Source organism: Aulonocara sp. 'chitande type north' Nkhata Bay, linkage group LG6, assembly GCF_057382095.1.
Source record: "Aulonocara sp. 'chitande type north' Nkhata Bay isolate Kocher_YH1m ecotype deep benthic linkage group LG6, A_spYH_male_GT1.1, whole genome shotgun sequence".
Classification (NCBI taxonomy): Eukaryota; Metazoa; Chordata; class Actinopteri; order Cichliformes; family Cichlidae; genus Aulonocara; species Aulonocara sp. 'chitande type north' Nkhata Bay.
Genome location: NC_141349.1, coordinates 27,792,459 through 27,810,167, shown reverse-complemented (window position 1 = coordinate 27,810,167; position 17,709 = coordinate 27,792,459). Strand labels below are relative to the sequence as shown.

General features: G+C 40.3%; 1 protein-coding gene across 1 annotated transcript; it reads right to left on the bottom strand.

The window, feature by feature from the left end:
• Positions 1–3,296: 3,296 nt before the first annotated feature.
• Positions 3,297–14,476, bottom strand: LOC147327979 (uncharacterized). Its single transcript, XM_086296049.1, has 17 exons — positions 14,207–14,476; positions 11,456–11,581; positions 11,117–11,239; positions 10,268–10,642; positions 9,388–9,756; positions 9,076–9,198; positions 8,837–8,953; positions 8,541–8,663; positions 8,293–8,421; positions 8,010–8,181; positions 7,639–7,866; positions 7,405–7,523; positions 7,160–7,299; positions 4,754–4,895; positions 4,528–4,665; positions 3,815–3,937; positions 3,297–3,677 (listed from the first exon to the last, which is right to left on the bottom strand). Exons 1-17 carry the CDS (start codon positions 14,286–14,288, stop codon positions 3,544–3,546), a joined length of 2,763 nt encoding a protein of 920 aa, XP_086152175.1. The 5' UTR covers positions 14,289–14,476; the 3' UTR covers positions 3,297–3,543.
• Positions 14,477–17,709: the final 3,233 nt, after the last annotated feature.

Genomic DNA, 17,709 nt, shown 5'->3' with positions numbered 1-17,709 from the left:
GAAAACATAAAACATTTTTACTGTACAACATCAATTTAGAGTAAACTTTTGTTTTAGATAAATATTGAAATATCTTTTGAATTAGTTAAATGTCAGAATAAAGAGAGACAGAGCTGTCTATTTTTTATCACTTTCATTAAATTTAGGAGTACATATACACTAAGTTTATTGTTAATTAATAAGAAAACTCCAGACGATTCCATTCTGAGCTGAAGAAGCTTCTGATAGGTTAGTAGAGTCCATGTGAGTAAATTGGTGGCACAGCTGTGGATGCATATAAGGCAAAACACAAAGCCTGTTTCTGTGACATGGGAAAATCAAGAGATGTCAACCAAAACACCAGGAAAATAATTGTGGAGCTCCATAAGTGTGGCTCAGTTTGAATACAATTTGGTGCCATTTGCAATTAAAAAACACAGACAGTTTCTCTCTTTACTCTTAAAGTTAACAAATATGTTTTTATATTTATCAATCTAAAAAAATAAACATTTAGTCTGATTTGATGTTACAATTAAAAAAGTGTTTGTGTTTTGATCTGAAGAGTTTGTAAATATCTGGTTTCAACTGTATATTTGATGATTGTCAGCACAAAGAGAGAGAGAGAGAGAGGAACAGAGAGAGAGGAGCAGAGATTGAGATGGAGAATGAGGACAGAACAGAGATGAACAAGAGCAGGTGAGACACACATGTTAGTCAAATGGTTGCTTACTAAAAGTATCACTGTATCATAGGTACTCATGTATCTCGTACCTAGTGTTTCTTTTTAGGTTTGCTATTTTTCAAATTCTATATTTATTAAGTTCTGCAGGCTTGTTTGCACAACAAGGCTAAATAATTATATAAACTTTTCTCAATCTAAATATTGTACTTTGGTAGAATTAAATAAATAAGTGTAGTGCAGGTCTATGATGATTTTTAGTGCTACTATCATCTAGTTCTGATTGTGGTTATGTCTTGGTTAAGTCCTCAGTAGTCCTGCTTTTGAACTGTTGTAGTCCTGTTTTAATTCTGGATCAGTTCTGGGTCTGGTTGAATTGGGGTTTAGTCCCTGTGTCTTGATACAGCCCCGACTTCGTTCTGTCTTGCTGCTTAATTAAAAAACTAGTTTAAGGTGTCCTGCATGTGTGATATATATATTTCCCTATATGAAGTCATTCTTTTTTGAACAAAACTCAAAACAGAGCCTATTAATCTTTCAGTCATTTCTACACCCCCCCCCCCCCCCCTCAAAAAAAAAAAAAAAAATCCCACATGCATACTACCCTTTAGGGCTAAGCCCCGGGTGTTTCAAATGTCTGGCTCCTCCTCTGGTTTCTGCGCCGTTTTGTCACGGTCTGCAGAGGCAGGCCGTGCGGTGGTGTGTGTAATGGACCCAGGAGCGTACACAAGTGAGTAGACGGGAGTGAGTTTAACAGAAAGCGAGCCTTTAATATGACTGAAGACCAGGAATACAAACACAGCAGGGATAGCGTGGCTAAACTATAACTAAACGGGGAAAACTAATACTGTGACAAACTAAGAGAACTCTGAGACGAAGATGATCACAAAAGACTGATCGTGAAAACATGGGGGTGAGAACACAGACGACGCGACACAGACTATATGAAACACAGAGACTAAATACACAAGAGGGATGATCAGGGGAAGTGGCCACACATGGGAACACAGCTGACACAGATAAACATAACAAGACATGGCAGGAGTAAACAACACTGACGGGAGACTGTCAAAGTAAAACAGGAAGTACACAGAGGTGCAAACAGGAGGAGAGAGAGAGCACGGGCATAGTGGGCTGGGGAAACATGGAATGAAACACAAGGAGGGGAGATGAGGACTCACAGATACATAGAGGGGCACACAGGGGATAAAAGTCACAAGGGGAAGTCAAATAAGGAACAACATAACAGGACAACTCAGGAAACATGACCTAAATAAGGAACGAAATACAAAAATACAAGAAACTAAGAATACTGGGCCCACATGGCCCAGGACCATGACACGTTTGGACTCTTATGGGACTTGATCTTCATGGCTGAGGCTAGTGCATTTTAGCTGTATTGTTTTAACTGCTTTTAATGTTTTTAACTTCATTTTTCTGCCTGGCCAGAGTATTTTAGTGCTTTATTTTTGTAAATAAATTATAGTTTTAACAACTTGAGTTTATATTTACTACTTCCCTTGGCTGCTCCACTGCTCTTCCCGTCAGAAGCGTTTCCCTTCTGTTTTAAACTTATCACCCGTTAATCCTCTATTACATTAACAGTACTCAAATGGTCTCCACAGCTACCAGATCATCCAATGAGGCACCAGTGGGATGTGGTGACATGGTAGATTTGCAGGATGGATGGGCAGCTGACAAATCTGCATCAACGGTGTGACACTGCCACGGTTTAGGTTAGAAACCCCAAACAGTGATATCCGCATGGAGCAAGATCTCAGAGGAATGCTTCCAGCATCTTGTTGACTTTATGCCATAAAGAATTGAAGCATTTCTGGAAGCAAAAGGGGTCCAAGCATGACATTAATGCCCATGATGAGTGTATGTAAACTACGCTACATGTGTGGTAGAAGAGGTAACTAGCTATGTGTCCATAAATTATAATGATTTTGCAAGCGGTACATCCGTGCATTGAAATTATAATCTGAAAATACTCTATGCAGTATATCCAACACCACACAGCCACAGAGAGGAGCCAGTGTCCAAAATCCAAAGCAGAAAAAGTGCAGAAATAATGAAACTGTTCTGAAGTCCCAAAGTCACCACACATCAGCAGAAGAACAAGTTACAGTACTCATGTATTACAACCTTGTGATTCCTGAATTCTACAATCAGCAGTTGTAAGTGCTCATACTGGAAGTGTAACAGGTAAGCTGCAGCAGCAAGGTTTTTATTCTGTAAAGTAGTGGAGAGTGACTGGGCCTCAGCTCCATCGAACCTCAGACAAATAAGAGCTTCTGAGAAGTCTGGAAACACCCTGCGTACACAGCTGGCTGGCTTTCCAACCTAAACAGTCAGAAACATGTGATGTACACACACCTCAGGAATCACAGCAGGTCCAGAGACTGTTGTCACAAAACATCATCAAAGTGAGGCAGAGGTGAAACAACAGCTCTGTTCATATCCAGAGGATATACGGAAGGTCAGGCAGCAGCTTAAGACTGTGTTAAAACACAGCTCAGTTGGCCTTCAGTGTTTATTTCCTTAAAGGTGTGAAACAATACTGAGTAAAGCACAGACTTCAGGTTATATAAGGAATTATTTACAGTTTGTCCAAGAATTAGAAAATACAGGTAACTGATTTAAAGGAAGCTAATGTTTTAATAGTGAAACTTATGATGGCAATATTTGACCTTAAGACCCATGTTTGACATTTCAAACATTTTCTGTAACTCAGTGAGTGTTACATGGTTATGTTTATTCCAAGATTTGGTCATTTGTCCTCCTGTTGGCATCCATAAGTGGATACGACAAAACAGACAATTGGTGGCAGTATAGTAAAATGTAGTATTAATATTGGTCATCAATACCAATGCATTAACTTTTTATATATAACTTTTTATACAGGTCTTGGTGGCAGGTTCAATCTCATAGCCCTCTTCACAATCACACTTGTAGCTGCCTGGCAGGTTGATGCAAATCTGAATGCAAGTGTCCGGCTCAGTGCATTCATCAATGTCTGCAAACAAACAAATAGAAGAAAGAACTTGGCATCTTTGGATTCTTAAAAAAAGTAGTTTCTAATAAACTTTCTTAAATCACGTTTATGACCCATGGCCTGCTTGTTAGGGTGCAGAAATGTGTCTGTTAGCTCACCTTCACAGGTTTTGTTGTCTGCTTTTAACCTGTATCCAGCAGGGCATGAGCAGTTGTATCCAATCTTTAGATCGTTGCAGTGGTGAGAGCATCCGCCATTTCCGGTCAAACACTTGTTGTTGTCTGCAGAGACAAAGAAATATTTTAAATAATATTCATGAACAAAAGATGATTAGCCAACTGAAAACTCACATGCAGAAGCTTTGCTAATGTGTTTCTGAACATAACAATCAATGATCAGTAATATTCAGATAGGTGACACATAAAAAACACTTATTTAATCTAACACCACATCTTTAGTAAGTCTGCTCTTTAGCAATGAATATGGCCCCCACTTCTTGTATGGTGCCTGACAACATCGGGACATGCTATTAACGACTGATGTCATCGGGTATCTCCTCACAGATCTGGACCAGGGCATCACTCAGCTCCTGGTCAGTCAGAGGTGCAGTATGGCTGTGTTGGATGAACTGAATCATAATATCTCCAGAGCTGTTCTTTAGGATTAGGCTGCACAGCAGAGGTAGTTGTGTGTTTGTTGGTGGTTGTAGTTGTGGTGGTCGGGTCTGGCTGCCTGGGTGCAGCAGGATTTGTGGGACCTTGTGGTGGGAGTGGAGCAGCAGTTTTATCTTTAAGGGGAGGTGCAGCAGGCTGAATTTCAAGATTTGATTTTAATTCCATCTTTTTTAGTAACAAGAGGTGCAGATGTTTACCTGCCACGCATTTCTTCATGTCAGGTCTCAGGACCATGCCATCAGGACAGGCACAGGTGTATCTGGGAGACTGTGGGTCGTTCTGAGGGGCAGGTAGGCACAGGAACTCACAACCTCCATTCGTGCACCAGTTTGCACCTAAAATAAAACAGGGAAGGCATAAGAAAAAAATATTCTATTTTCACAGATTCTTTTTAATATCTCGAATGTACAAATGTTTCCTTACTGGCTGGCTGCTTGAGGTTGTGGTGCAGTACGATGTCTTTTAGCTGGCCCAGGTTCTTTGCCAGCTCAGTGATGTCGCTTCCTGTCAAGCGGTTGGCACTAAACACAGCAGCTTTCCTCATATCTGTCCAAAATACTTTCTCCTGTTTTAGAAAGAAATACAACTTGAGTTAAACTGATTAACTATAGACAATCATTCTTTACAATACAATTATTATAGTTCTACAACTGTTTATACACTCTAAAAAGTAATTCATCAGGCCTTTTACCACCACTTGATTAAATCCATGGCTGCAACATAAAAATTCTAATTTATTGATTAAGATAGACCTTCTAAGTTGCAAACTTTATTTTTTTGGGTTGTGTTGAATTAATAATGTTGGTAATTACATTAAATTAATTTTATATGTAATTTGAAATTAAATCCCAATGTTAGTGGGTTCAAAATAAAATTCAAGTTGTAATTACTTAAAGAAATTTAATACATAACTTATTTTTTTCCACTGTAACTTCTGATTTCAAATTCCCTCCCCTACTGACTTAACTAGCCCGGGCAAATTCACACATGTTGCGTTGCATGGTGCAAGCTTTTGTAAAAAACATTTCAAGGTAAGTAACATTTCATTTACAAATAACAGTTCTACCAAAGCAAAGCATTTGTGCTAGTCACCTTTAGTGGATTTGTGTATGATGTGATGCTCATACAGATAAGGAAATACTTTGCACTACCACATGTAGCTAATGCTAGCCATTCTAAACTTTAGCACAGCAGAGGATAAGACTTATAAAGTTTCATTTGACAAAAGTCTTCAGCTAGAGAGTGCAACTGTGGCTAGGAAAAGCATGATTAAAGTTTTGCTACACAGTGCAATCTAATTTCGATCATAGGCTGATTTTGTTTTTCTTTTTACCAAAATTAGAAGCCTTTAAACTGTGAATAGTTCTTTCAGAGGGATAACCTAGAGGCTTCTTTTTTCCATCTGGCTCACCTATTTTATATCTTTATAAAACTTGCATGACCCATACGTAATATTACATTGATTTTGGTTAGTATTGTGATACAGCTTAAAGTAAGTATTGTTCTTGATCTTAAGAGCTGTAGCTATCTTTGTTTTGTTTTTTTTGTTTTTTGTTTTTTTAAATCAGACTGTGTGAAATATTGTTAATGTCATTCCAATAGCATTATTCTGGCATGGGCTATGTGAATCTACTTAACATTAAGACTTTATGTAAGCAGTTAGTATAGTGTGATAATCTAGGGTCATTAGTGCTTTGTTAAGTTGGGACACATTTTTTACAAAATGGGCTGGGAGTGAACAATGTGCAAATTCGAAACCTCTGCAAAAACAGGGTTGCTAAAGCATTAGAGATTACACCACGGTTATGGTGGGGAAGTCTCCCTTGTCTTCACCAAGATTGTTTTTGTTCCCTCAAAACTTGGGGTAGCCTTAGATCACATCTATCCTCTTTAAATAATGTATTAGAGCATTCATTAATGCAGTATAGCTAATAGTCTGCAAGGTTTAATTCTTCTCTTTCTGTGGTCTACAGATAAAGGAGGAGTTCAAGAGAATAACCACTGTAAGCCTTGAATAGCTACACTTGACCATTGCACCCCAAAACTGATGGATGTCATTTTATCAAGGGGAGGAGCTAAGGGAGTGAGAATCAGGCAGATCAAGGACATGCTTCTTGAGGTAGGACAACTATTTAGACTTTGGGTAGCTTTGAAATGCACTTTGTTGGCAGTCACCCATGTATTTTATACTCATACTTTATTTTTTCTTAAATAGCACAATACAATTGAAACATGCAGAGAAGTAACCATCTGCTGCCTTATCACTTTCCTTGGAGAGAAGGAAGAGGACCTTTTCATGGAGTTCGGTTTAAGTAATTCAGCATTGTGTGTGTGTATGTGTGTGTGTGTGTGTGTGTTCCATTGATCATCTGAATTCATTAAGTTTCAGTAAGTATAAAAGTCTAATCTATAATTCACTAACCTATTAATTACTTAACTTAAGGTTGGCCTTAAGTTAACACCGAAGAACTTAAGGCCAACCTTGAAAGGCAGGTGATGAAAACTGCCATCATCAGTGACCGGTACAAATGCAATTTTATTGCGTTTGACAAAAAAACTGAATTCAATTCTATTGTATTCTATTAACAATTAGTGCGGTGCTCAACAATTGAAGCTCTGGCTTTATATGTTAAACCATTTCAGATAAAAACCCTCCATGAACTTCGTTAGACTTGGACTGGCTGGTTTTAACCGTTTAAGAAAGCAACTAGTATTGTTAATAAATCAGGTAGATTTTGGGGTCCTGTCCTTTTCCTAACAATAACAACAATCCCTTTGACCTTCACTGAGTCAAAGTTAATCTGGGAATACACTGCCTTCATCACTAACCTCAAAGACTGTCAGGGAGAGTGGGTGGAAGAGTTTTTTCTCATTAATAATGAGACTGTGTCGGGCCCCTCCATTCACATCGATGCTGGAGAGAGAGTGCAGCTTGGCGTCCACCCAGTATAGACGTTGGTTGACCATGTCTGGTAAGAAAATGAAACACACAAATAATAGTTTTGACTACGATATTTTCATTACACAGTAAATAAAAATCACTGCTAAAAATGCATTCAGGAAGCTGTGCTTACCCAGGGTGATGCCATTCGGCCACACAATGTTGTCTTTTACTAAAGTAGTGCGATCTGCACCGTTCAGCCCACTCTTCTCAATCTTAGCTTCTTCACCCCAGTCTGTCCAGTACATCAAACTAAAGAGGACACAGTAAAGAAATCATGAGGCTAAAGACAAAACGCACCAGTTCATGTCAAACTGACACTAATCTAAGGAAACGTACTCGCTGTGATGTCTGTTTAAACACTTACTTGTTTACTGGATCGACTGTGATGGCTCGTGGCTTGTCCAGGTCCGTTGCGATCAGGGTCTTCCTCATACCGCCATCCGTTGTTGCTACAGAAATAGTCTTCAAAACACTGTCAGTCCAGTAGATGTTGCCATGGATCCAGTCCACCGCAATGCCCTCTGGGGCCTCTATCCCACTTTCAACCACCACATTGTGGTGAGAGGAATTGCCAGCCACATCTATCATAGAGCTGTTTGGAGGAAGGCAAGAGTGGAGAGATTAATTTCATCTTCATCATGGTTCTTGAATGAGAGCCACTCCATACTATGCAAAATGAAGCAAGAAACTCATAAAGAAATGTAAAAAAGAAAGGACACAGATAAAGATTCTTACCTGTAGATTTTCTTCAGAGACAGGTCAGACCAGAAGATCATCTTGTTTGGCATATCCATGTCGAGAGCCACTGCGTTCTTCAGCTGTGGGATCACACGCACGTACTCGCTGCGGTCCACTGTCAGCTTCCTCACCTCGTGTTTGATGGTGAAGTACAAGGTGGGCACTGAGCCTGGTGGAGGCAGAGGAGGACAGTTCGGTTAAACTTGCTTGTCTTGTCTGAAGGTTGCGTCACAGGATCAAGCGTTAAGTGGGTTTAAGTGGGCTTTCTTTCTAATATTACCTGATTCAGCCTTGCAAGTTTTGGTCGCAGGGTCAATCATATAGCCCTCTTCACAATCACACTTGTAGCTGCCTGGCAAGTTGATGCAGATCTGAGTGCAAGTGTCTGGCTCAGCACATTCGTCAATGTCTGCAGAATTGAAGAAGTTGGCTCATTTGTTTGTTTCTATTGTGCACATTGTTAAATGACATGTTTACGATCTGTCTGGTTCTTAAGAGGCAGAATTTTAAATGTCTCCGTCCGCTCACCTTCACAGGTTTTGTTGTCCGCCTTCAGCCTGTATCCAGCAGGGCAGGAGCAGTTGTAGCCAATCTTCAGATCGTTGCAGTAGTGAGAGCAGCCGCCATTTCCGGTCAGACACTCATTGTTGTCTGCAGAGACAAACAGGCAAAAAGCTTTCAAATAATATTCACGACAACCAAATCCTTAGCTGACCGGGAATTTACTCATTCAAACCACAAGCTATGTAGGTCAAGTCAGGTATTCTAGTCATATTTCCCTACAGGCTGGCAGCCATGAATGTGTACAAGATGACTTCACTTACCACACTCTTTCGCTGGTTCATCAGACCCGTCCTTGCAGTCGTTCTGCTTGTTGCACACTTTCTCCGTGTCGATGCACTCCCCACTGCGACACTGGAACTTGTTTGGGCCTTCACATACTGTGGAAGAGACCAGGGGAGTATGAATGAGACCGCAATGTAATCATGTGGGACTTTCTTTCTTTTCAAGAAAGAAGCTTTTGATTACAGTTTGTGGGTGAAACTGAATGAAATCTTTTTACCTGTATCACATTCAATCTCATCAGTGAGGTCCCTGCAGTCAGCACGTCCATTACATTGGAGGCTTTTGTTAATGCAGGTGCCGTCCTTACACTGGAACTCATCTGAGCGGCAAGTGGAATGAGCTGGAAGAGAAGGAAGAAGGTAAATGAACGAAAACACAAAAAGAGAGATGGAGAGAGAGAGTAATGGAATAGAGATTAGAATAAGAAGAAACATAATACCAGTACCTCCAGAAAATATTTACTGTCAGTCTCCATTAAAAATGTAATGTGCAGGTTGGCTTTAACAATAAGAAATTTTTAAAAACTCACTGCAATTAGCCTCGTCCGAATGATCGAGGCAGTCGAACCCTCCGTCACACTTCCAGTTGCCAGGGATACAGTCCCCATTCGCACACTGGAACTCGTCAGGTCTGCACGTCTTCTCTGGTTTCCTTCCTTCACAGTTCTGGGGCCACTCGTCAGACCCATCGTCGCAGTTAATGTCTCCATTGCAGCGCCACACCGCAGGCACACACATTGAGCTGTTACACTGGAAGAAGTGAGGGTTACAGTTGGTTTTGGAACAGGAAGCCTCATCTGAGCCATCTAAGCAGTCGTTGTCGATGTCACAAACAAAGCTCTTGGGTATGCACTGGCCATTGGCACAACGAAACTCATGATCTTCACACGGCTCGGCCGCTGTAATGTGATAAGAGAGGGAAATAGGAGTTAATATGGGTATAAAGGTGGAAAACACATCAACAATAAAACTTTTAAAATACATTTTTTAACTTATATTAACAAATTTTTTCCTACTGTAATCTACAGGTAAAAAGCACACAATCCCAGTCAAGTCTAGTTTTTCGCATCAGTTACTAAGCTTTCTTTCTGGTAATTATATTGCAATGCACTGCTGTTATAGTCAGCTTTTCGACCACAGTGCCATTTCTCTGCGACACAATGGTTCACATAGTTATGAACTGCTAAACCATTTCCCAACATGTTGTAGCTTTCATTAGTACCAAAGCAGCTGAAGCGGATAAAACAGCCCCTCTGCTACTTAACTGACCAGATCAATTTCCCAGAAGTTTAAATGACTTGATGCTGATCTCTGATTAAAAAGAAGAAATGATCGTTTTTTGTCTCAAAATGCAGGTAACAAGGTGCTCAAAGATACAGTGGGAATTGTATAAAAAGTAAAAAAGCTCACTGCAGTTAGTCTCATCTGAACCATCCTGGCAGTCAAACATTCCATCACACTTCCAGTTGTCTTTGATACAACTCCCATTCACACACTGGAACTCATGAGTTTGGCAGTGTGTTTTCTTCTCTGGTTCCCTTCCCTCACAGTTCTGGGGCCACTCGTCAGACCCATCGGGGCAGTCAATGTCTCCATCGCAGCGCCACACCGCCGGCACGCACACTGAGTTGTTGCACTGGAAGGAGTGAGGGCTACAGGTGGTGTTGGAACAGGAAACCTCATCTGAGCCATCTGAGCAGGTTTCGTTGCTGTCGCAAACAAAGCTCTTGGATATGCACTGGCCATTGGCACAACGAAACTCATGATCGTCACAATATTTGGCCGCTGTGGTAAAACAAGAGGGGAGGATAGGAGTTAGAAATCGATCAATTATGATATCAATAACAACACCTTGAGTCATTGCAATGGAAGGAGTGAGGGTTATAGTTGGGTTTGGGACAGGAAGCCTCGTCTGAGCCATCTGAGCAATCGTTGTCACTGTCACAAACAAAGATTTTAGGTATGCACCGGTCACTATCGCGACGAAACTCATGATCTCCACACAATAACAACACTTATATATTTATATGTATTAACTAGACTTCAGGATTATAAATACACTACTAGTATTAGCTTCTTTTTTTTTAAAGATTACTTGACTTTAAGTCTGTTCTTCAAATCCCTTTTGAGATATTATTATTATACATTGAACAAAATTCATTCTTGCCAAAAACACTTTCAGTTAGTCGTGTCTTGTTTGTGGATGCTTTAGCATGAACTTTGAGGTGTAGAAAAACTCGGCTCTGGTAGAAAACTTACTGCAGTTTTTCTCATCAGCGCCGTTAGTACAGTCGGCTTTGCCGTCACATTGCCAGTCTTTTGATATGCACTGGCTCGTGGGATCGCCACAGTTGAACTGCGAATCCCGACAGATTTTGACTCCTGAGGAGAGAAACATGAAGCGTGACTCATTTCACGTGACCACAGAGAGACACAGCTTTTTGCTATTATGTCGTAAAGCTTAACAATCATTTGACTTTGTTAATGTGTTTCTGGTTCACTGTGGTGACAGTCTGATCATTTCCTTCATCATGCACATCATCCAAAACTAAATATTTTTAGTTTTGTGTAAGGTGTAGCTGATATGTGATAACATACCGCAGCTAGCGGGCAGCTCATCAGTTCCATCACCACAATCATCACTTCCATCACAAATCCACCTGCGGGTGATGCACCTCCCATTTCCGCACTTAAACTGATTGGCGTTGCATATGTAGGCTGCATCTGTGAAAGACAAAAATCACAACTGGAGTCCAGTGTGCCGTGGGAGTCCATTCATACCTTGCTGGGCATTTGTAGTAACGTGTCGGACATGTGCAGAAGAGGCATAGCGGATATACTGGACAAAGGATGTTGAAAGTACAGCTGCCAAGCAGGAGGAAAAGAGGAAGACCACAGAGAATATTCATGGAAGTAGTAAAGGAAGATGTGCAGAGGGTTGGTGTGATAGAGGAGGTAGGATAAGGTGAAGGCTGATGATCTGCTGGGGGGGGGGGCTGATAAAAGAAGCAGCCGAAAGAAGAAGACAACAGTGTGTGGGGTTATGAAGCTAAACTGTGCCAAATATAACCGTTCACCATAAAACTATTTGACACTATAAGCCAAGCAAAGTGTTTCTGACTAACAAACAAACATCTGTCCTAGAGGGAAAGTTTTTTTTTCTTTTTTGCATGTAAACAGATGTACTCTTGGTTTTATCACACTCAGAGGAGGAGCCAGACATTTGAAACACCCGGGGCTTAGCCCTAAAGGGTAGTATGCATGTGGGATTTTTTTTTTTTTTTTTGAGGGGGGGGGGGGGGGGGGGGTGTAGAAATGACTGAAAGATTAATAGGCTCTGTTTTGAGTTTTGTTCAAAAAAGAATGACTTCATATAGGGAAATATATATATCACACATGCAGGACACCTTAAACTAGTTTTTTAATTAAGCAGCAAGACAGAACGAAGTCGGGGCTGTATCAAGACACAGGGACTAAACCCCAATTCAACCAGACCCAGAACTGATCCAGAATTAAAACAGGACTACAACAGTTCAAAAGCAGGACTACTGAGGACTTAACCAAGACATAACCACAATCAGAACTAGATGATAGTAGCACTAAAAATCATCATAGACCTGCACTACACTTATTTATTTAATTCTACCAAAGTACAATATTTAGATTGAGAAAAGTTTATATAATTATTTAGCCTTGTTGTGCAAACAAGCCTGCAGAACTTAATAAATATAGAATTTGAAAAATAGCAAACCTAAAAAGAAACACTAGGTACGAGATACATGAGTACCTATGATACAGTGATACTTTTAGTAAGCAACCATTTGACTAACATGTGTGTCTCACCTGCTCTTGTTCATCTCTGTTCTGTCCTCATTCTCCATCTCAATCTCTGCTCCTCTCTCTCTGTTCCTCTCTCTCTCTCTCTCTTTGTGCTGACAATCATCAAATATACAGTTGAAACCAGATATTTACAAACTCTTCAGATCAAAACACAAACACTTTTTTAATTGTAACATCAAATCAGACTAAATGTTTATTTTTTTAGATTGATAAATATAAAAACATATTTGTTAACTTTAAGAGTAAAGAGAGAAACTGTCTGTGTTTTTTAATTGCAAATGGCACCAAATTGTATTCAAACTGAGCCACACTTATGGAGCTCCACAATTATTTTCCTGGTGTTTTGGTTGACATCTCTTGATTTTCCCATGTCACAGAAACAGGCTTTGTGTTTTGCCTTATATGCATCCACAGCTGTGCCACCAATTTACTCACATGGACTCTACTAACCTATCAGAAGCTTCTTCAGCTCAGAATGGAATCGTCTGGAGTTTTCTTATTAATTAACAATAAACTTAGTGTATATGTACTCCTAAATTTAATGAAAGTGATAAAAAATAGACAGCTCTGTCTCTCTTTATTCTGACATTTAACTAATTCAAAAGATATTTCAATATTTATCTAAAACAAAAGTTTACTCTAAATTGATGTTGTACAGTAAAAATGTTTTATGTTTTCTCCCTAAAGTGTATGTAAATATCTGGTTACAAATGTGAATATCCTGCTGTGTACTGAAATCCCTATTGTTTTGCATAGAAATATACTGAACAACATACAAAGCACAATATATAAAATAACATTTACCTGAGTTTTTTCTTTGAAAGAACCCTCTAATGTCCATTCTTATATTTCAGTACATAACTGAAACCGAATTAGTCGGGGAGGGTAAGAACTGAAAATATGAAATAAACACACGTAAGCTAAGACTCTCTAAAAAATAGCATTTGTTCGGCTTTTCATTTCGCCATTTGTTGATTCACTTGAAGAGCAAGTAAAATAATATTGGTCAAGTGATCAGTTTCATATCAATCTTTCGTGATGCACCGTCATATTTACATTATTTGTACGGTACGAATGATTTGCTTTGGTACCTGCTCAAACTTAAGCTCTCCTTAGTATGGCTGGCTCCGTCTCTCCAACAGCGCACTCACGGGCAGCAGCTCCCCCCGCCCCCTCGCTCAGTCGCTTAGTGCCTGAGCTTGGATCATACCAATATCAGGGGGGGATTCACGCACAGTCGTAAATTCCCACAGTGTGCACTATGTGCTTCGAATATTGTGTGTACTTTTTGTTTTATACAGTTGTCAGCCAGGCATCTAACTATGAAAAAATTACACTCCAAAATACCCCGGGCTTCTGACAAAACAACCCGGGCTTAAGCCCCGTAAGCCACCCCCACGCTCCGCCCCTGATCACACTTCTCCTTTCTTCATAAGTTTTAATGAAGCACATCAAATCTATTACAACACAGGAGGAAAGAAAGAGTTGGTGAAAAGTTCAATTTCTTACCAGTTTCAGACGAACAATGAACAAGTGTCAAAAGACACCAGCAAGCAGACAGTCCTACGAGTCCCTTCCAAATCTTAGACATGTCGTCTTTTATCTTCTTTTTCTTTGACAAGAATAAAAAGATGACTGTGAGCAAAACTATATAGAGAGCCTCAGTCACATGAGTGTTGCACCAATCCCAGCTGGGGTGTTTGAAATTGGGAGCAAGCAGCGCTGAGCCCACTCAATGTGCTTATCTTCGTCCCAACCAGTGGGTTTTCCTCTCTCTCTCTCTCTCTCTCTTTCTGTGTAAACTGACAAATACCAATGAATATACCTGTATGTTTTATAATGTTGTGCACAGATTTTAAAGGCGTTTTTGGAAACAGGTTTTTTTTATTGGCAAGAAGAGTTATTGCTGTAACACAGGCTAATAGGCAAAATATAAAAGAATGTTTTTCTACATTAGCAACAACACCCCCGAGAGTAAAAATTACTTTTTCTTTTTTAATCAGAGGTAAACATTCACTCTTTCAGAGTATCCGCTCAGGTGATGATATGGACGATCACATTATTCAGGCAGTACTATGGAGACAGGGTATCTTCTCCGGGAGGTGTTGGAAGGTGGCTGGGGCACTAAGTAAGCCAAAAGGAAATGTGTCAAATTGGTAAATGTTATGATATTTTGATACCATAGTAGCATTTACAGGATATTGTTTTATACAGGAAAACTGTTACTCAATATGGCCCATCTACTAGTTGTTTTTCTCTTTCTCTGTGACCCAAGAATTAATGTGTAAGACTTACAGGCTGGTACCTCAAGGTCGAAAACACCACAGAGATGAGACCACTTCCTTACTCCCATCCTCCCTTTTTCTTTATCTCCTGGAAAAGGCTCGTTAAAGGCTAGGTGGTTTGTTTCAGAATTCACTAATGAAAGAACTCTGTATTTTATGTCTAGGAGTGTATTTTGCTGGGATGATCATAAATTATAGCTGAACTGATAAACTACACAAGGGATACTTTGCTCAGAAGGCAGGAAGACGTTTCCTTATTTAGTCTGTACCGGTTTGAACTGGGAAAGCTGACACACGAACCTTTTTTCCTCTATATAAACTGCTGTGTATCAAATAAACCTTTGAGTCGATTGGGAAGGCAACCTAAAGCAGTCTCTGTTTTCTTGTTCTCCCAAGCTGCTCCCGAGCTCGTACTAACACGCTGAATGGCATACCTGAGTGTTACTTTAAATAATTAGGAATCTTAGAAGGAAAGGACAGAACTCTGCTTATCGCTCGTGCCTTGGAGGGAAAACCGGGATGGACATTTTTTCCTTCAGTAAACACCATGTGGAGTGCTGAAAGAGGTCTTTGTCATTAACTTTGAAGATAAGGGAATCTACCAGTAGTCATTTGTTAAATCCAGTGTCATTAAAAAACACGGAGTGGACAACAAGTACAGGAGACTAGATGTGAGTGACACTGGCTTCAACATATACACACACGCTAGTTCACAATAATAACAACAGGGCAACACCAGGCACTCTGCGACTCTTCCGTTAGCTCCATCTCTACCATTGCGTTCAGTCCTTTCAGAGTCACCTTTTTCTCGTGTGAGTAAGATCGTACCATCTCACAGTCATTGTAACGTTGTATGAGATTTGTGTTTCCTAGCTAAGGAACAACACCCAATGACAAACCTACAACTTGGTATCATCTGGCCTCTGGACCAGCGAGAGATGGTCCTCAGAAAGGAGATGGCTGAGATTTGGAACCTGCGGCCCCAACTCATCTCTGTCATTCACAGGGCTCACCAGAGAAACAGGCTCCACATCCTTACTTGCTTTTAGGAGACCGAGGTGGTAGATTTGTTTCTCTCTGTCCCCTGATAGACAGATGCATCAACACACTGTCTGTAGATGCATCTACATGAATGACTGGGCGGGTCATCTGCTTCTATCATTTTATGCAGATGAAGCTGGAAATTGGTGACAACGGCACAGACGACACCATCATACCCTCCCTGCACCACTCGGGGAGCAGTTCCGGGTGCCATTGATTAGCCACTCTTGCTTCGCATGATTTACAGACATTTGATGCATTTAGGAAACAACTGATGATTTATTAACTGTTTCCCACATGGAGTAACAACACTCACGTCACTTTCCTCAGCTGGCACTGCTCCCTCAATCACTCCTCCTGGCAGCTGGATTAGAGATTCTGCTACACTCACTATTACAACACGCTGGTAAAACACAGAGTTTCACAAGTTTGTTTTGTTTGAGTTTGAGAGACAGACTGCCTCTCCGGTTGACCTTTGAGCTCATAAATCGAGCTTCCTCTCACTCATTCTGCTGAGGGTTGCACTCGGCACTTCTTCACTCCAGCATTTCATTACATCTTTCTTTTCTGTCTGTTTCCCTTCATCAGTGTTTTGTTCTGTCTACTTTTCTCTTGTCTTTCTTCTTTTCCCCGCACTGGTCGCAGCTGGCCCTTCCTTGAGCCTGGTTGTACCAGAGAAACGGGAGTTTTTTTTCCTTCCCACTGTCACAAAGTGCATGCTCACACTGGCTGGCTTGATTGTTGGGGTTTCGCCCAATTCTGTAGTGTGTTTACCTCACAGTATGAAGAGCATTGAGGTATCTGCTGTTATGAAATAGCGTTATATAAATAAACCTGGCCTAATGTTGTTTTTTCATTTTTTTAAACAGCGTAAAAACTAATGAATTTAGACAAAAACTCACAATGTAATGAAATTATACAAGATAAAAATACAAAAATGAAGCAAAATACACACATAAACAGTTTGGGTCATCAAAGCAGAGCCAGGTGAAAAACAGCTCAGCTCCCCTCTCAGCAGATGTTACATGTAACAGCTAATTTTAAGTTGCTTAAGGGGTAAGGGTTGCGTAAGGGTTCCTGGAAATCAGGAATATTGACTCATCCTCGTACTTTCCCCTCTTCCCCTTAAGGCTGTGGCTACACTGTAGCTGCCATCACCAGTGTGTGAATGTATGTGTGAATGGGTGGATGACTGGATGTGTAAAGCGCTTTGGGGTCCTTAGGGACTAGTAACGCGCTATACAAATACAGGCCATTTACCATTTACCATTTATTGACATACAGTAAACTCACTGAGCTTTAGTTTTAACCAAAAAACTCGCACATCTCAACCTGTGACTCCTCTAAGCATGCTGTACATTCAGCATACTTCTGTGCTGTTTGCAAACAGTGCTGTTTGCCATCTCAGTGAAGAGTTTCTGTTTTGATTTGCTGGATCATACTTAGAGTGAGATTTTGGCAGCACAATTCTACTTTCACATTGTACTGGATGCTTTGAGCAGTAAGAATAAGAGCATTTTATGAATGCTCAGAAAGACACCTGATTTTATAGTTTAGGAATTAAAAAAGAGAAAAAAAAATCACTGAAGAAGCCTGTGGGACTGTTACAACACAGTGCTAATTTTACATTATGTCTGATGCTTTGGCCATGGTAAAAACAACTGCATCTAAAACTCACTGAAGAAA